This window comes from Cryptomeria japonica, chromosome 10 (assembly GCF_030272615.1).
Source record: "Cryptomeria japonica chromosome 10, Sugi_1.0, whole genome shotgun sequence".
Taxonomy (NCBI): Eukaryota; Viridiplantae; Streptophyta; class Pinopsida; order Cupressales; family Cupressaceae; genus Cryptomeria; species Cryptomeria japonica.
The window spans coordinates 151,891,911-151,912,756 of NC_081414.1; the positions used below are offsets into that span (position 1 = coordinate 151,891,911).

General features: G+C 39.6%; 1 protein-coding gene across 2 annotated transcripts in view; it reads left to right on the top strand.

The window, feature by feature from the left end:
- The window catches only part of LOC131047991 (uncharacterized), a 196,653-nt gene that overhangs the window by 60,109 nt on the left and 115,698 nt on the right, over window positions 1–20,846 (top strand). The window contains exons 2-5 of one of the 2 annotated variants that reach the window (XM_057981806.2): window positions 6,654–6,755; window positions 6,931–6,997; window positions 7,273–7,343; window positions 7,779–8,039. In XM_057981806.2, the coding sequence (XP_057837789.1) occupies window positions 6,654–6,755; window positions 6,931–6,997; window positions 7,273–7,343; window positions 7,779–8,039 (501 nt within the window). Of the gene's footprint in view, window positions 1–6,653; window positions 6,756–6,930; window positions 6,998–7,272; window positions 7,455–7,778; window positions 8,040–20,846 lie in introns of both variants that reach the window. The other variant, XM_057981805.2, reaches the window with a different exon arrangement.

Below are 20,846 nucleotides of genomic sequence, written 5' to 3' on the forward strand. Positions count from 1 at the left end.
TGAACATGTCGTACTAGTACCAATTCCCTGTACGGCGAGCTCGTTTTTCCTTGGTGTGGCCTCCTCTGCCATTGTCTGGTCTGCCATATTGGTACGGACCATTGGACCAACTCCTGCCTCTACACCGTACGGATTAACTCGTGCACTTTCGCTCCTTGGTCGTACAACCTCTTCAACCTGCGCCAACTCTTCACTCAGCTCCACATGGATGGCACAGATCTCTGCACAGATACCCTCAAACTTTTTTATAAAACTGCTCCCTGCATGTACGAACGCCACGAAGGAGGGGATTGTATGGATCCTGCACGTATGGTATGTCTGTTTTCTGACTGTACAGTCTTTCCCCTTTATCCACTGGTAGTTGTACAAGATCGTACGACTTAGTTTCTTGTGGGTGCAATGTTTCACAGTACGGTATTCCTCCCTTTGCAGGTCGTACACCGTACGGACTATGCTAGTCTCCCTTCTTTGCCGACCGTATGCCGTACAGATAACTCAAACACTGCCAGTCTCCCTTCTTTGTCGACTGTACGCCATACAGATAACTCAAACACTCCCTCGACTGGCGTATGCCGTACGAGTGATCCAGTACGGGGTTCCAATCATCCCCTACGAATATCACCTGCGGGTCCTCGTCCTTGCCTAGATTGATTTTTTTCACATCCCTTTCCTCGTACTTGATGGGTTTGTCTCGTTCAAACTGGTGGGCTGGTGTGACATCCACTTGTGCCATCCCTTCTTGGTACCTACCGTACTCCGGGGGAAATGACTGTTCTTCCGTACCGCCGCTTGATTCCCCAATCTTGCATATTTGCAGCATGTGGCACTTCGGGTCGAAGACCTCATAATCCTCCATCTACCAATGGAAGAGTCCGGCCAATGAACTAGTTCCATCTTCAGAGCATTCGTCCAATTCCAGCACTTCTTCCTCGTTGGGTTCCCTCCCTCCTCTGTCTCCTTCGGAACCCCACTTCCATCTGTTTGAGTCCTCCGAGTCGGAGTCAGACGATGCAAGCTCTCTACTGACAGATCGATTCCTCAGGTCAATCACATACTTACGGTCTTCACTTTCGATTGAGAGTGTATTCTTCTTCGAGTTATGATTGGCTCTAGCCATAATCAACCACCCCCTTCCCAGGAGGGTGTCGTACGCTTTTCTTTCCAGTGGAATGACTATGAAATCCAAAATGAATTGTTGTGTCCCGATCACTACCTTTTGTGCCATGAGTGTACCGAGAGGTTTGATACCGTGTTGGTCTGCACCGAAGAGATGGAATGTTGGTGGCCAGAGAGTAGGCTTGTCAAGGCTTCTCCATGTTTCCTTCGGTAGTACGTTGACTCTAGACCCGCCATCCACAATGGTGTTTGTGAGCTTTCGTCCCATTATGTCCATCTCCACCACGACAGGTTTCCGTCCAATGCTTACTGTGAGTAGCATAGGGTCCATGGCGTCCATACCATGTTCCTTCACCGGAGTCGTACTATGTGGTTCTGTCATCGTCCGGTGTTCCTGGCTGACGGTGGTGTCACCGGCTGCATTCGTCAGGGCTATCCTCAATTGTGGCATGGTTTGTAGAAGGTCGGATACCCGTACGGGTATTGTGGTCTGTAACATCTGCTTAATGATAGTTTTCTCCGGTCTTGACCGGAGTGGTGTATTGGCAGCCGGGTGCGAGGTCCTCTGCTCTTTTGCCATCGCCCGCTCGATATCCGCCCTGGCTTTCTGTAGTCTTTCCTTCTCCGTGCGAGGATCAGGGTACATGGCTTTTTTGTTTTGCAATCTTGTGATTGCCAATACACCTTCCCTCGGTCCTTCCACCTCCAGCATATTCACCCCTTTTTGCCTTGGACAGTCTATGTCCTCATGATTCCCTGGACAACACCATTTGCATAGCAAACTTCCCGCGTCACCCCCGTTTTGACAATCCCGCACAAAGTGACCCCATTCGTTGCACTTTTTGCATTGAATCATGGGTTGTCCCTTAGCGTCGTATTGAATTCTACTCCTTGGCGTGTTATTATTGGATCTGTTGTTACCCCGCCGATTGTTCCTGTACCCTCCAGGAGAGGCATCAAAGTTTGCTGCCGGCTTCGGAGGTGTCGTTGGCGGTGTGACTTGGTTAGGTTGGGCGTAGAGCACTTGTGTGCTCCGTGTTTTCAAGTTGTACGGGCATTCCTTAATGGAATGTCCCATCACTTGGCAGATGTCACAGAAGGCTTTGCGGGGACAACTCCCCTTAGTGTGTCCTTTCATCTTGTAGTCAGTGCACCATAGCTCCTTTCCTTCCCTGCCACCTTCTTTGTCAGCCTTTAGTTCTTTCATCATTCTCATCATATCCCTTCGGAGTGCTTGCACGGTTTTGGACTCCCCATCACTGTCTTCATCCGTACTATCACCATCGCTCACCCAACGCTTCCCTCGGGATGTCTTATTTTCGCTTTCGATATCCATCGCACGGTTGTACGCCTCATCATACGAGGGCGGGGGGACCACTTTCATCTTCCGTCTGAGGGATGGTACCAATCCTTCAATGAACCATCTCTTCTAGAGACCATCAGCTGGCTGGTTCTCCATTTTGTTGAGTAGTTTCCTGAGCCTTCTGTTATATGCGCCTACACTTTCATTTTTTCCTTGTTTGGTGTTGTAAATCTCTGCCACAATTTCGTTGTCATCTTGTAGGAGTTTGAACTCTTCCTCGAAGGCCTTCTTCAGATTGCTCCAGGACGTTTTATGCTGGGCATCGAGGTCCGTATACCAGTCTATGGCTATTCCTCGTAGAGTGGCTGGGAATGCCTTCAACCAGTAGTCCTGGTCGTCCTGGCCATTTGCTTCCCAGATGGTCACGCATGTCTTACAATGTCGTACAGGGTCCTCTGACCCATCACCCATGAATTTTGGGAGTTTTTGCTTCTCCGGAGTCTGTGCCATTTTTCTTTTCTGGATGGTTTTGTGCAGTGCTTGGAAATGGCTATATGCCGGGAAGGTATTATGTGTCCGGGAGGTACCGTACGCTCTTGGTCTGGTTGGGCCCCTGTCAGCTGGGCTTTGGTCACCTTTGCTTCTATAGTCCCTCCTTCCCGAGGTTTTCGGATCTGACCCTCCTATTTTGATGCCCTTTGACAAGGACAAATTTTTAATGCCAGATAACGTTGCTTCAAAAATAGTGGTGATTTCCTCGTGCAGGTCTCATATCGCCTCCTCTCCTTGTTAAGAATATTTCAACGGGGTGCTTTGCGACTCGGCTCCGAAGTCCTCTTCACTTGACCTCGAGTGTGGGGCCTGGTCGGCGAGATCTTCCTCCTCTACGTTTGGAAGTGGTAGGTTCTTGGCGACCTCGGCCAACTCCTTCCACGTACACGGTTTTTGCCTCTCCCGACTATGACTCCGACTCACACTCTGACTTCTGCTGTGTTTCTTCGGACTCTTCGAGTCGGCAACCTCCCTTAGCCGCTGTCTCCTTTCGGCCTGTTCTTTTATGCGGAGAGATCTCCGTATAGTTCCCTTGTTTATTCCTTCGGTGGTAGTGGTACGTTTGTCTTTGTTTAGCCGTAGGGGCATCAAGTCCAGAGGTACGGCGCTGACTAGCCTCCCTCTCCTCTTCCTCCCTACGACTCCGCTCCTTGTACCATCGGAGGACTTGTTGCTGCCGAAGTTCCTTTGCCGTCTCCTCCCTTCGATCTTGGAGTGCAATCAGATTTCTGGTGAGTAACCTTGGAATACTTCCGAGTAGGTCAAAGACGGGGGTGCTGATGGTGAGTTCGCCACGTACCGTGCCTTCCGAGACGACTCTCTCCTGAGCCTCTTGCTGCACGTACTGCGTGACCGACACGTCCCACAACTCCACCAAGTTTGCCGTCAACTGCTCCTCTCGTTCCTCTTCCGCGGTACTCTCTTCATGCGTGTCGCTGTCCACGACAATTAATTGCTGGTTAAATGGCCGGCCCATTAATTGCATCTGCCCGTCGCCATAGTTATCTCCAGGTTCGTTCAGGCAACGACGCCAAATTGTTTAGTCCTAAATGTATGGTTGGTGAATGAATAGATAACACAGTGTTTTCCATACGTACCAAATATTCATGTAACAGAACAGTCATACATCACAGCATAAATGACAATGATACTAGTTAGACCAGAAGAGTTATATCTTTATTCCAGTGTCCAGAATGTCCATACATAATCTCCCCTGCCGAGGTTCCAACCAAACAATATAAAGACCCGACGGTTGGTCAAGTTGCCAACCGTCACCAACTCCCAACTACCCGACGGGAACCTCTCGGCGACAATATAAACATAAACACAACATAACACACTTATAAATATTATTCTTACTAACATAGGTTATTTACCCCTAACAATGAAGAGTGTGAGTGCTGAGAACAAGCTGTAAATCCAAGAGAGCATGAAAAGAGAGCCAAAGAGAGTGAAATGAAGCGAAATTGGCAGGATAAAGAGGATTGGGAATCATCCTGACTGTAGTGGGTGTCAAAGGTGTTATGTTGCCAAAATTAGCAGGTGTAACATCTCAATGGCCACATTCGTGGGATGGATGCGTGGTGTGCTGACTTCTCCATGACGTGCAGGTATCCATGAATAAATCAGTTCAAATGGTTAGGAGGTTGGGCAAGATAGATGGTGAAGTGGGCTGAGCAAGAAATTGAAGTGTAAGTCTGATCATCATCTGTGATTTGGCTAAAGCGAAGATACTATGTGACGTGGAATTGCATGGGGTGCAATTTACGACGTTACATTGGCAAAACTCAGCAACTAAAAAAGAAAACTTAAATTCCCTAAAAAATATAAAACTTATGCAAACTATAGTTACAAGATGTATCGAATGAGCATTGTAAATGTTTGGGAACTGTTTTCTGTTAGATTTGAATACAAAAAACTCAATTTTTTTTAACATTGAAAAACATATAAATCCATATTATATTCTTAACAAACATGCAAAAACTGATGTTATAAGTAGTTTTTCCTTCCTCTACAGATCAAAAAATGATATCAATTCACATCATAGTGTCATTCGATCATAAATTATATATCCATAGTAATATTTACAAACTAAGTCACAGAATACGGCAATTTTCATGGATGAGGTTCGAATTTAATCGAATTTCAAACTTCTATAAAAAACCGTTCAAATTCGGCCATAAAAAAATTCTGCTAAAAAGTGGGCAGATGGCAGAATAACTTTTACAAAAACTACAAATGTGAAATAAAGTAATCCAATACAATGACACTTTTGTATATAAAAGAAATGGCAAGTTCCTAGAATAAGAGGGTGATTTCCTGCACGCTAAGATTCAATTCAACATGGTCCCCCACTGTAGCTATATAAAGGCCAGACAAAAAATGATAACTTGCAAACCCACATTGAACTATCACCTAGTAAAAATTTTCTTAGAGAAATGCAGGTGTCAAGTGCACTTCCTTCTGCAGGTTCAAAAGGGATTCTGCTGTACATTGTATTATGCATATCATATATGATCACTAGCATTACTGAAATTCCTATGTTTCTTATGATTTATATTTTATAAATGTGCCATCTCTATAATGACTTCAAATCTATTTAGCAATGTTAAGCTATTTTGATAATTTATTGGAAGTATACATATATTTAAAAATAAGCAAAAATTATATAAGGCTAATTTTATCCGAATTTGTTTTTTCGAATTTTTCCCTTGTTGAATTTCATCCGAATTTCATGGCTGTTGAATTTGAATTCGAATTTGAACGTTGTGACTTAGTTTACAAATCATGTGTGTGGAAAACATGGGCCCAAAACATTTTTTTTGGCTTGCTTAAAACAAAAGTGGGGGTTTGGAGGTGTCAGCTGCCAGTGGGGTTGTGGGGCTGCATTTGTTGTAGGGGTTTGGGGGTGGCATCCCTCAGGGTTGAGGGGCAGTGCCCTTGGTGTATAACCAGGGACAATTTAGGGCTGGGTTGATAGATGTTGCCCCTTCTGCCAAGCTCAAATTAGGGCCTTTGAGACTGCATGGACCTTCACTGTGCATGCCATTTTCATATACAGCTGAGAACTACTCCAAAATTGTACAAATATGCCTGCATGAGTTGAGTTACGTGGAAAGGTAAAATATTTCATGTTTCTACAGCATTTTTGCTGCATTTTCATGTTTACTTGTGGTTCTATAGAATTGTTGAAACTTCATCCTGCAAGTTGGCGAGTTCAAGGTTGAGTGATTCGGCACAGAAAATTACTCGCGAGTCTGTGAGTATTTGGCAAGTTTGTAACTGATGATCCTACCATTAGGATGATGTAATGGCAAAGATAAACTGTGCCAAATACTACTATTTACGAAACATTTATGCTTACATATATTGCTCCACATTATAAAACACATGTTATCCAAAAAGAGGGGAGGATTGTAGGTTCTGCAAGTATTTTGCATGCTTGGAGAGTTGTCTAACGTCTCTTAGATAACAATTGATTGACAGTCAATTCTCATATGGTAGCTTTTAGGTCTATCTGTTAGAGCAATCCCTTCATCGCACTAAGCCATTGCTTCTTCTTGAAAGTAATGGAATATTCTGTTGTATTTAATTAATTAATAATTAAAATTGGGTTGCTTATTTGTAATGTTGATTAGGAATACAATCACAAGAAGTAATCACTTAACCTTTTTGTCAGCAGTTCTCTGATGGGACGTTCGATGTCGTTCTAGATAAAGGAGGCTTGGATGCATTAATGGAACCAAAATTGGGTCCTAAATTGGGAATTCAATTTCTTTCCGAGGTCTCTGGTAATCCTTAAAATAAGCTTTATTTTTAGAAATGATATTTGAATTGTGTCTGTTGTGATCTATATTTCTGATTCAGTATATGATTATAGCAATTTAGATAAAATTAAGATAGTATCTAAATGATATTGTCAATTTGGAATTTTGATGGAACTGTTAAAATACTTACAGGTAAAGCGAGTGCTTAGAAAAGGTGGAAAATATGTTTGCATCAGCTTAGTTCAGACACACGTAATAGGTTTGTTCTAGTCCTACCACATAAAGAGCATTATGAAATGTGCAAATTTTATTGAGTTGATTATGTTTTGTTCTCTTTGTTAGAAATGGAATTGCAGTCTTTATGATTTTACTCTTCGTATTGCCTTTTCTCCTTGGTTATTTGCAACTTGACTTTTCTTTTGGTTGATGATTAATGTTTTTGAATCCCATTAAATGAACTAATTCTAAATGAGTTGAGCAGTTGTAAATACATGTTATTTTTTGCAACTGAGACATTTCACTTTGGCATTTCAGAATTGCTGTTTTCCACATTCAGGTGTGGGTGGAAAGTAACTGTTCATCCCATATTGCAACATGCCTCATTGGTATCCAGTTACCATCCTTTTCTAGTTGTTGTGTTGAAAGATGATTCAAGTGATGTGCATTTAGTGAGAGCATCTATTGATTCCACTTCGCCGAAATACAATGAATTGCAGGTAGAAATTTTGGGAAGGATTCTTGCCCGAGTGTGAGAAAATTGCACATCTGCATTTAATTCTTCAAAATTACTGGCAATTATTTTGACAAATGGTTAGAGGGTGCAATTGTCACTTGGCCTTAAAGGAGAATTCACAACATTGTCATCTGGTTCATTTTAACATGAGTTATAGCTTTGCCTAGATTAATTGTGTCATCATGAGATTTCTTGTCTTGATAATTCCTGATGATGTATTGAGTAACTGAAGATGCTGTAGTAAAATTCAATATTGGATGAAAAATTAAGGTGTTATCAACCATCTTTTTCATGTGCATTTGTTTAGGTTCAAGGTTTATTTGAGACTATTGCTAAGGAGAACAAACTGCGGAAACAACATACCCCCGGTGAAGACCTATTGAATGATTTAAAAGATCTGGAAATTGGAGCTAAAGATGGAATGAAACAACTTTTGCCTGGCCGCAGGATGAATATTATGCTGGGTGAGCATGGCATCTCGCGTTTTAACTACAGGGCTGTAATTATGGATTCTTATGAACGATTTGGACCTTTTTCCTATAGCTGTGGAGTTTTTCTGGTACCAAAGGTGAGGAATTCATTGAGAACATAAATTTGTGCCTGCATGACATCTATCTTTCTATGGTTTTTAATGTCTCTAATTTAAAGATCGACAGCAAAAGAGTTCAATTACGGATTATCATCAAAAGGCACTTGATAATTTACATTAAGCTTTTAATGGTTTCCTTTCGCCAACATTATGTGCAATCTTCTGTCTTTTTTCAGATATGCTCCATACATTTTAATAAATTGCATAGTTACGAATTTAATGATTTTCTTGATTAGTTTCTTTCAAAACTTTCATATTTATCTGCCTTTTTTATAGATCTGTGGAAGGTCAATCCATTTCCTTTCTTGAGTAAAATACTCCTAATATTAACAATTTCAGAATTACCTGGTGTTATCAGGTTCATTGCTGAAATATCCAGTAATTATTCCAACATCGCCTATATTTCCTTCAACTGGCTAGCTTTGTCTTAGTTGAGCAGTTCAATACCTAAAATGTTTCAAAAACTCAGGAAAATTTCTGAACACTAAAAAAAACATAAATTTGTAAATTATTTCTAAAAAACATGCATAAAACTAAATTTATGAAGGTCATAAGTAGTTTTCAAGGTTACTTTTATTTACAAATAAAAACATTAGTTCATTTCACAGCAAAGTATCATATGATTAAAAATTACTTATCTGTATTTGTATTTTACAAATTTCATCCAGCAAAAACATGGGCCCAAAAGATATTTTATTTTTGTTTTCTAAAGCTAGGTTAGAGTTTGAAGGTGGCATCCCCCAGTGGGATTGAGGGGCAGTGTCCCTTTGGGTTTTGGGGCTGAGCCCTTAGTTGGGTTGAGGGGCAGTGTCCTTGTGGGGTTTGGGGGCAGAGGTGTCGACAGAGTTGAGGATTAGGCTGGGCCCCATAAGGGGTGCTTCAGGATCTATTTGTAGGGAGTGGGAGGTCCCATGAAGTCAAATTTTTTTTGTTACAGGATTAATTGTAATCTTCAGTAGCCCCAACTTTTTAGGGCTGCTAATTTGAGTGGGTGGAAAAAGGTGGGGGGATAGAAATTGCTCCACCAGCTCAGGCTTTTTTCTGCCACTTGGCAATCATCCAAAGTTTTTCAATTTTTATCAATTATCATTATTTTTTTATATATTTATTTACTCACGTGTATTGAATATTCTTAATAACAAAATTAACGAGACCACCAGATGCTGTAAATTTTGGAGCTTGAACTTTTAAGACTGAACTGCACTACAAAATTCATGGGACCACCTGCTTTAAAATAATCCAAAAATATCTCAGCAGTACCCACTGAAGTTTTTTATGAAGCCCCCCTCAATGGGACCCCAGCCTTAGTGCTCCTCACATGGGTTTGTGCAGTTTATCTCCATTGCATCAACATACTTCGATTAAGGATATTCTTTCTCATTGAAAATTATCTCCAGTTGTTGGAGATACACTGTATCCTTATGAATCTATCTTTCAGAGTCTGGGAATGACCTTCACCTCTAAATCTATTCCTTTGTTATGCTTCTCAAATGAAACAATCCTTTGGAAGTGGCTGAAGTTGTTGATGAAAGATCTCAATCACCCATCTTTGACTGTCCAAGTCTACAATGGGTGTTAGTTGTCAACGTGTGTAGATAGTACTTATTCAGTTTCATCATCTGTGTTTGGTCCAATCAACTCTCAATGTTTGTATCTTCTTCTAGCACTAGATCATTATCAAAGTGAACTCGTGAAAGAAAAATGTCAGACCTTAGGTAATGTAGGAGCAGCCAGGTCCACAGGTGATCTCATCTCCCTGGAAAACATGTTTGTTTCAATTTTGCTTTTTGCCCTAATTTTGGTGTGTTTCAGGTTGGTTGCTGTTGACAACTTGACAGGATGCTGAACACAAAGAATGAAGTTTACTGGAAGAATTAGAAATCCTTGCTGAGAATTAGAATTCCTTGCCGACTCCCTGGGACCCATAGTTACTCTCTTTGTCTTGCTGGGACCTACCTTGAGCTGGGCATAAGGACAAACATCTAAGGCCTCAATGTTTTCTTGTCCATGTTCGCTGATTAACTGTGGCGGAGACCCACATATTTCTCGCTTGCTAAGTTAATTCCTTATGCTAGATGTTGCATTACATCTGCTGGGGCCACACACTTGCTGGCTGGGTTACATTCTTTTTACTAGGCTTTGAAAGTGAGAATTGTCATGTGCTACTGCTGTCGTGGGACTCACATACCTCTAACCTCTTAACACTGCAGAATGAATCTTCAATGCTGGATGTTTTCGTTGAGGTTTTCAAGCTTGTTGTTTGGGCCTGCATGGGCTAGCATTATTCGTAGTGCTGGGTGTGGGTATCTATTACTTAAGCTAACTGCTAGCAGCTGTCACCTTGTGCTGAGTGAGGGGTTGGGAATTAATCACTGCTACCTAAAGCAGTCTCAAATACCTTTATCTGTTCCTGACAATAGTTACCTTTGTCTGGTGGCTCTGCAGGATTGATATTTGATTGACTGTTATTTTTTTTCTGCAATGACATTTATTGCTGGGTGTAGAATTCACATACAACACTCTGTCCGACAGTAAATTATCCACCACCTCGGGCCCTGTGGTTATCTTTATCCCTGGCGTATGCTTCCCAGTCGTGTGTATTGCTGTTCCTGGTCAGGCATTTAGTATGGCTGGTGGTAGCTACATAACTAAGGCGCCAGTTCTTACAAAGAATAATAACCTCAAGCATTTTGTAGGGGGAGACTACAGTGTAAGGCCATAGAATATCTTCCTCCTCAGAAAACTACTGTCTAACAGAGAAATTCAAATATGATATAAGTTGATGCATATGACTGAAAGGACATAAGTTACAGAAGAGAATGCTAGGGAATAGAGGCACATGCCTCTGAAGAATAGTATTCAGAGGTACAGGGGTCTAAGAAACTCAAGCAAGATACAGAGATCATTGTGTTGAAATGCCTTTGTTGCTGGGTGGTAACCTGTAGGCAGGTAAAGCCAAATTATCAATCATAAATGCTGAGTCCTATTGTTATTTGAATGACAGAGATGTAATGCATTGCTTGGTTTTGTGGATAATAAATCTTAGGTTTGCTGCAAGGATTGACTGTTCTTTTCTGGGTACCTGATCCTGGACTGCATCATTGGGCAATGAACTCTAAAAATCCTCCTTAGATGATGATTGTGGGCCTTGACTGAATTGGACTTTTTTAGCTTCCTCATGACGATGTGCTTCAAAGAATCTATCTAATAAAGGAAGAAAACTGTTAAGTTGATAATCTTTTGTTCTGCAACTACTGTCTTTTATTGCAAGAGCTAGAGTGGGAACATGATCATTTGTTAGCATTTCTTCTTTCATTAGCAACCCTCTTTTTCTGTAGTAACCTTCGCTAACATAGACTCACTTCACTGCTGGATGTTCAACACTTGCCTTCTCTTTTACATCCGTAGGAGCTATTAAGGATGAGGATGAGGATGAATCAAACTTTAAAAGATAGGTCATTGTGTTCTCTATTGAAAATACACTCTCAAGGTGTTGCAGGAAAATGTCAAGATTTGGTAATGAATCTTCCATGCACACTTCTGATCTGATGCATGCCTCTAGAGTGGAATTATCTTCAAGGAGAAGCTCCTGTTCTTCATCTAAGTATGATCTTTCTTCACTCTTGTCCTAATAAGGTTCTTCCAATTATCCATCAAATGCTTAGAAGAAATCATTTGATGCATCTTCATGTGTGGCATTGTTGATGCCTTCTTGATTAGTGGAAAGAATCTTAATACAACCTTGGCCATAGATGCTTGCTAGTATTCATCCTTCATGACATACTTGTGTAGTTCCTTTTATGTCCAACCCAAAGGGTTGTTCTTCTTTGATCAACAGTACTCATTTATTGAATTGAATTGTGCAACAACTTCTTGCAATGGTTTGTTATTTCCTTTCTTTGCATCGAACAATTGAGCAAACAGGATGTGACTATCTTCAATTGGTTTTAAATATGACAAGAACTTTTCATGCATGATCTCTCAACTTTTGGTTGAACCTGCAGCAAGATGGTGGAATCAATCAGCTACACCTCCCACTAGTGTCTCAACAAAGAGTTTGACAACATTTTCATGTGCAATTCCTAGAATATTGCATGTTGTGGCGAAGGCTGCATTGTTGTCATTTGGATACTGTGTCATCATCATGAAACTTTGGAAAACCCTTTCTTGACCGACGTGGAAAATCATTTTGTTCAGCAAGAGCTAAATGATCAATATTAACTTCCCATGACAAAGGAAGTGGCGGAAGGCCATGGTTGTTATTGTTGGTTTTATTACCTATTGTTTGTGGGAGCTCCTTGTCCAAAGGCAAAAATATTTCAACTAGTTTAGTAATAGCTGGTGAAGAACTACCTTCCACTCAAATATGTTTGATTGAGCATCTGTAAGATAGGATAACTAAGACCTGCTTGCCTGCTATGATTTGGTGTGGACCTTATCAGCTAGAATGGAAAAGCTTTGATTGAAATGTGATAAGACTAAATTCCACTTGCAATATCAACTTATTGTATTTCATGCCCCATGATAGGTGCTAAAATTGTTAAGTGTTTTAATTTCTCTTCTGAGACAACTTAAACCAGAATAGTAAGTGTGATAAAACCTCCCTTCAAAGTATAAGGGGCAGCTTTGTGAGATCTAAAACTACCCTCGACACTAAGATACGAGATTTCTTTGGTTTTTTTGGATAAATGGAAATAACCACCTATTTGCATGCTTTTAATTTTTTTTGCCTCAGGTATGATTACAAGTTTAGTAACGACTTGCCTCACAAGTGAAATTTTTAGATATCAAGAATGAAATTAACCTATTTAAACACACGAAAAACAACATTGTTTTGCTAACTAAAACATAGACAAATTATTTAATGCAAAGGAGATTTCCAAGGAATAATAAATTTAAACAAATGATTGCAAATAATTCCAAGGATGAAATTGCTAAGTTCCATTCAAAGCTACTACCACTTAGATAATGAATGACATCAATTCAAGGCTTGATATTGACATGCATACTTTCAATCTAACCTAAAAAATCCAACATGGATACAATACAAATACATCACATAAAATGATAAACGAATAATTAGGTTGATCATTATTGCTTGTTTCTATGCTCAAAGCACTTATTTGTAAGATTATAAGATGGCCAATTTTTGGGACTACAATAATTATATTCTATCCCTAAAGTCATTGCATTAAAGCCCAAACACCTAAACCTACCAAAAAACAAGAAAGATACTTTAAAGCAAAATTGCCCTAGAGTAATAATTAAATAACAATAAACCAAAGTGAACTAAAAATATGCCCTCTATAATGTCCCCCTTTCAACAAAATTCATGTTGTGGATAGAAAGCCCTCTTTCTCTTATTTGTGGTGAAATAAGCCTTATCGAACCTAACCTTTTAGGCCTCAATTTCTCTAAGTTGGGAAATTTCATGTTCAAACTTTTGTGTGTGTGAAGTTGTTGGGTTTTAGACCTTCCCATGTTGACACACCTTTTCACTAGACCTTGCTCTCTTATTTATCTTTGTTAGAGTTTTCGACTTTGCCATCTTGACATGCCTCCCCACCAAACCTTGACTCCCCAACTTGTGGCATGAGTCATGGGGCATCCCCAATCTCTGAACTTAGACATTCACACTTTTTTACCCTATTCTTTTCACAACAACCACTCTAGAAGGGATTTTCTTGCAAGGAATAAGCATTGTTTATTACTTGGGTATAGATTGTGATGTACTACTAGTGTTGGAAGAGGAAGACGATGATGCTCATTAATGCGTTGCTTGTATCCTCAATGACCCTTGATTGTCATATAGACCCAATTTATTTTAGGCATGAGCTATTATTTGTTGTTGATTTGAAGGATCTCTAAAGAGGGATGTGTTTTCCAAGGCATCTTTCATTTTATGAATAGAAACCCTAATTGAAACTGCTCTAAAAGCACTCGTGTTGAGTTTCAGATTCAAGGATGAAAACCCTTGGATTTGGAAGGAAGCTAGAGGATGCCCTTTGGTTTCATTAGTCTTAGGATGAAAAACCCTTTAACTCAAAGGTCAATCCCATACAGAGTTGTAACAATACATTCATGGTCATGTTATAGTTGTACCTAGTTTGCATCATCTCCGGTTGGTTATTTGAATAGTTCCATCTTGGGTTGTTCCTTTTGTTATTGTAGGTGTTGTCCCATTGTCCTTACAACATGTATCATGTTTGTAAGACTTGTAATTTGTGGTTGTTGGTTAAGCACAAGAATGTCCATTTATCATTGCAATATTTGTGTTTTTCATTGTGTTTCCGACTTATTTAATAGAAGTGAAAGTTGTGTAGTCTATCCTCCATTTTTGGGCCTATTTCTAGTCTCCATCTGCATCTGTTGAAGTACCATATCCTCAATGAGTACTTTCTTGTGAAGATAGCATCAAATTATCTTCTTCTTCATCCAACATAGATGGCTCATATAATTGGAGATACTTACAATCGACTACCAAGTAGATTTTCATGTAAGGAGGGAGATCCAACTTGGATGTGTTCTCCTTAATTGCCTCTAAGATGGTAAGTGGTGTGTAGCTTAAATGGTTAGTTCTCTTGGCTTGTCTTGAATTTGGCTTTACGTACAAACAACCGTATCGTCTCCATACCTGAGACCATGATCTAGATGATGCTGGTCATGTCCTTCCTCATACTTCAATTGTGGCTTCTCTAGTTACATCTTCACCTTGAATAGGATCTCATAGATACCTTGAATAGTTTTTGTTGCTTTTGTCATATTTAAGTCTAATAATTCTTACACCTAGCTGTTTAAGTGCAATGTCAATTTGATTAGTTGTTAAATGTCCAAAATATAATTTAAATGATGACTACTTTGTATGGGAATGAATTGTCTCGTTGCTTGAGTGTTGGATTCAGGGCAAAGACTCACCTTAAACCTTAAGCATCCTATTGTTTTAATCATGTACGAGTTGTAGCAACGTTGTGTTCATCATCACCTTTTGTTTTTTTGTAGGGCATCAAAGGTTGTGCTCTTCTGAAGTTCAATATCTATCTTCTCTCACAGTATGTACTGGGATTAACTCACAAAATGAGCATTCGTGTTTGAAACTATCAATCTTGGTAGACTTTAGTGCACCCATAATTTTTAAAGAGCAAACATGTTATCTCATTTTTAGTTATTGCTTTTCTGCATGGAGGTAAGATAAAAATCTTTCTGAACCTATCTGCCGCAACAAATAAATAGTTACACACCCATTGTACACAAATTTGTTAAGTACTTGTGATATTTTTGGTAGTCGATTACTCCAAAATTTGTTGTTCCTGTTGGCTAAGTATTTTGCGAGTTAGCTCCAAACCTGGTGAGTACTTGTTGAAAGTTGGTGCGGTTATGTGAAAAACTTGCTAGATGCTGAATAAGTAACCCTATGGGCCAAACATGCAGCATAAACATTGAAAAAACACTGTTTTCTAGCATTTGAATATTCTTGTGTAAATTGAAATGAAAATACATGGTTTTTAGGCTTTTTAAAAACTATCGAAATGGAATTGCATGAAGGACTATGCTTTTTCAAAGGTCTTCATTTGGGCTGCCCCTGGTCCCTGCGACGTTGTTGAGTGCAGTGCCCTGAAACTCCTACAAACTCATTTGATACATTTTGTAGCTGTATTTTGCACTAAATTTATGTTTTCTAAAAAACTTTAAAAAAAAAAATGTTCTCCAGTTTTTGCTGAGTCGAAATTTTTTTGTTTGCTGAGTTTGAGTTTAGACACTATGGTCATGCCCATGTTTTCTGAATGCTAATTGCTCCCTGAAATCCATGGAAACACTTTCCCACTGTCTAGTGTGCACCAAAAGAGGTGCATACATCCTCCTTTTCTTATCTTGGAATTACAAGTGCAACACAACTTCCATCCTTGAATAAACATTGCTACTTTTGTTTGCATTCAAGGCTAATACACATACTCGTGCAAATGGGTCACTGTTTTTCTAATGCCAGGATGACCCATTACTTTGGAGGTATGTGCCTTCCTCATAATTAGAAGATTGGCACACACAACTTTCCCAGCCCATAGAGTAATTTCTTCTGGAGTTAGAAGTTATCCCCCTATTTTGTAACCCTTTGTTCTCGAAGCTGTTTGTACTTCTCCCCAAAGTATGAGTTTTACTTGTACTCTTCTTCATAGGCCTCTCTAGTTAATGGCTTCAACTGTGTGCTTGTAGAAAGAGCTGATATTGCCTTTGAAGTAGGTGGCCTAGACTACATGTTTACCACTACATTTATACTTCTCTTCTTGTACTTGATCATTGAGTGAGACTGGTTGTAGAAAACCCATCCATTTGTAATGTTGTGCTTGTTGTAACTTATTTTGGGCTTGCAAGTATTGTAGAGGCTTGTGGTGCATATGAACAATCATCTCCCTGCCAAGTTTATAGTGTCTGCATTTCTTGATTGGTTAAAATAACACACAGACCTTCCTATCATACACTGGATGTGTAATGTTCCCATTTTAATTGGAGATTAAAAATCAATTAAATGATTAAATTTAAGTTGTCGAAAAATAATAAATTTAATGACAACTTAGTTTAATTATTTATAAGGCAAATAAAGTGACTTGAATGGACAATTAAGTTAAATTTTAATAAAGTCACTCAATCAATTAAATTCCCTCAAGTTCAAATTAAATATTAAGGAGGGAAAAATTAAAAGACAACCTAATGGAATTCAAAGCTGTTTTCCAGAATCTTCTTCGGAGAGTTATAAAAGGATGTTTTGGGCTTCATTTTTGGCATGCTTGGTTTATTATTTTATTGAAATAGCTCTGAGGGCTTCTAGTTTTCAACAAGCCCTAGGACGGAAACCTTTGGGTTTTACAAGATTGGACGAAAACCCAATTCTCTTTCTCAGGTGGATTCACTCCAGGATTCACAAATGTGCTACAAAGTTCAGAATGATGGAGGTTTTCAACGAAAATCTTTACAAGATACTACAAGATAAGTATCAAATTTGTTAAGTCACTTTCAGTGGCATATTCGCAGGGATTGAAGAATGTTGTTATTTATTCAATGTATTGCTAGTAAAATGCCCAAGACGATTTCTTGTTTATAAAAGCTTATTTACTATTTTGGTCGACATTGATTGAAAGGGGAAATTGTAGTATAAAGTTTGTATCGCCAAGTTTGATTTATTGCAAAAGTCATTTATGTATTGGCTGTGACTTTGGAAAAAGGGATGATTTAGTTTCAATACAAGCAGATTAAGTGACTTTGGCATCAAACAGATTAAGTGACTTTGGCATCAAATTAATGGAAGTCTGTTCCTAAGGTTTTGGGTGCAAGAAGTTTAATGATTTTGAAGCGATTCATCTGCTGTGGGCTAGGAAATACAAATTGATAGCATTGCATTTTAGCGGAAGACTTTGCTGTGGAATGTGGCTCCATTCTGGAATTGTATGCTTCTGTCTGGAGCGTTCTTCTGTGACAAAGAAGTCAGTGCTGGCTCTTTTGCTACAGGATATTCTTGTTCCGATCAGAATGTGGTGTATTTGTGCCCTAGTGCGAGCTGAATAAGCATTATAACAAGGGGTCGAGCTGCTATGAGCCTGTATTGCTGTCCCGTGAATGATCTTGTGGGAGTTTTCTGAGTGCTTGAAGAGCAAACCTTATCGTTAGTGGCTGCGTGCCCCAGACATAAATAAGGAGATGGTGGTGAATAGACATTACTGTGATTTGGTTGCTGCTGTAACTTCTGCTATTTATGTGGAAGATCGATTAGTTTGCAGGGATCATGGAAACATTAATGACCACCATTGCTGAAGCTAAGATGTTGTGGAAAGAGCCTTGTTGATGATCTTGGACCTGTTTGCGATCAATACTCAGCTTATATTCTGAAGTTGTGAGAAGTTGGAGAGGTGTTTCATAGATTTTGTATGCAGCTGTTTATGCACAGAGCTGCACATCAGCACATTGTAATTTGCAATTTAATCGCAGTCATGCATACTTCCAGAATTTGTGTAAGATGATGCCTCTATTAATCTCAGTTCGCTAATGAATATACTTGGTTCTGAATAAAGAATTTTCAAATATCATTTATAATCCTATCTGTTCTGTGATTTATTCACACTTGCAAAGTGATATGATTAATGAAGCTTGAAAATCTTAAAATCTGATACATATATGGCTGCAAACCCAACCTTATATCTGACACATACTTGGAAACTGTAAGTTTAGTGTGAAGAATGCTTAGTATGGAAAAACAATCAGTGGGGAAGCAAAGTGTTTGGCATAATGTCTAAACAACAACTCTTTAGAAAGTGGATAGGAAAGGTGTAAAAGTTTGGGTGCAAACAGTGGCAGGTCATTACAGGATGGTCTCACATGGATAAAAAGAAGACCTTTGAATGATAGTATACCGGCTTACCACCTTGTAATAAGATGGCTCTGAATAGATACTCAGTAGCATTCATCTCAACCTCTAAGGGCAGCTACAAATCAGGTAGTTCCAACACTGGAGAACTGCAAATCTTATTCTTCAATATTTTAAAAACTTTATCGTATACAATACTCAATGAAAGTGCTTACCCAATGCTGCAACTGAATGCGGAGGGGCAGCTATGGAAGAGAAGGCTGGAATGGACTTAATGCACGTATTGTGTAGCACCTACAAAATGCCTTGTTTCTATATGACTGCTTGTTGTGGGCCAATTTTTAAGTTTCCACTATTGTGCGATCTACTGTTAGCTTACCTCCTCCAACCACATGGTGTAAATATGGTAAATATTCTTTGGCAAAGTCACATTTCTTTGAATTGCACAAGGGCTCTGTAATGTCCCCTTCTCAGTGATGTGCATTCAGTGGTCCATTGGCCTATTCCGGAGACCCATAGGCTATTTGGAAAGGAGAATTAGGGTTTCCAACTTTTGTGGAGTTTTGCACGAGCTTTTTAGGGTTTGTCAGGAGGGAATTCTTCAGTTTTGCTTATGGTTTCCTTCTAGATTTTCCATGAACTCTAGGGTGGCATAACATGCATTTGATTCTTTGGTGAAGTCAAAACTTACTATTTTTAGTTAGGGTTTGGCTGTTTGGATGATGCAGTTCTACTGAGCTTTCCAAGCTCTTTCTCTAGGTGCGAAGATTATGTTTTTTGCAGTGGTCTTCATCGCACAACTTCATCCTTGATTTTGGTATTAATCAGTATTGGAGTTATAAGTTATTTAATTAAATATTAATTTTTTTTTTTGGATTAGATATCATATAAACATTACATATTATCAGGAGTGTCTGAGTTTAGCAGTATCAAGGCACCAAAGGAAGGTGCATACACAAAAAATATACAGTTGACGAGCACCTCCACTATGGGAAGATGATTACATTAGATACATATAATTATAACAGCAAAAAAAACAAAATAGACAGACTTAGAGAACTAGGAAAATAATATTTCAGCTACTGGTGCAGAGTTGGCTCCCAATGGAGGGATCCAAGCTACCCATCCCAGGTTTCCATCTTGCCATACTTCCACTCTACCATCAAGTATGTCCTGCTTGTGGGGGTGTGAGGTGCGCTCATGGATCAGGTCAGCTTCCTCCCAAGAGATCTCCACGTGTAGGTGTCTATGGTCCATTTGCCTCATGAAGGCCATCAGTGCTTGTTCAAATGCAGCCTTGCCCGGTTCATCTCTCTCCCACGTGAAGCCGTGAGATAACTCTCGGATGTACACAGTGGTGGCCCCTTTCTTTATCCATCTGTCAAATTTGTTTGAATCCAGCTTTATTACCACAGTGACCTGCATCGAAACAGTGTAAAAGATGAGTCTCCTAAGAGACTTAGTGAGGTGCCTGGTGTTGTTATTAAAGATGTCATCATTGCGATACTTCCAAATGAGCCAAAGAACCTCTAAAGAAAAACAAGACCAAAAGATATTTGCAGTTTTCCTACAGCCCTTTATGTAGCCTAAAACAACATCTATGATTTCAACAAAATTAGATTCCAGATTAATGCCGAATAGCCTCCATATTTCTTTTGCAAAGTGACATTAAAAAAAAAAATGTTTCACAGTTTCAGGTACTCTACATATTTTGCAGTTTAAGCATTTACCCTCCTTATCTTTTATGGGGAGTTTATTTAATAGCAGGTGCCAGCCAAAGAATTGTTTTTTTGGTTCATTTTGAGCCATCTAGAACTTACCCAACCTATCTTTCCAATATTTTGGTTCCCAGTTTAGACCCCAGCATCTGTCAATATGCATTTGGCTTGAAGGGAGGGGAGAGGTGTGCCATTGGCCCAACAAAGTGCAGAGAGGGGGGAGTGAGGGAGAGGATGGTGAGAGAGGGAGAAAACAGAGGCTAAGGCCAATTTAAGGATGTTATAGGTCTTGCTCTGGGATATCGGGATAGAGAAGGTAAGTTTCAGCTCCTCCCACGATCTCATTTGGCCATTCTCAATTATCTGATCAAAACATTTAATACCCATATTGTGCCATTTCAGTGCAAAGCAGCCTTGAAGAGTGGCTAAGGGTTTCCCATTATGAAATAGACTCCACCATATTGATCTGTTATTGGCAATCTGCCCCTGTATAGTTCCATTCACTTTGATGTGTACCAAGTGCTTCACCTGTTCCCAAGCTTTCCATAGGGATTTAAAGACCTCAGAACTTGTTGGGGATACCTCTATCTGTCCAAGAAGAAGGTCAAGCATGGGGAGATTCTTCCATTTCCTGGCTTTCTTAGGAACTGAGGATGTAATATTATTTCTTAATAGAATTTTCCGTGGCTCATCCCCATCCATGGCTTTGAGAATCCA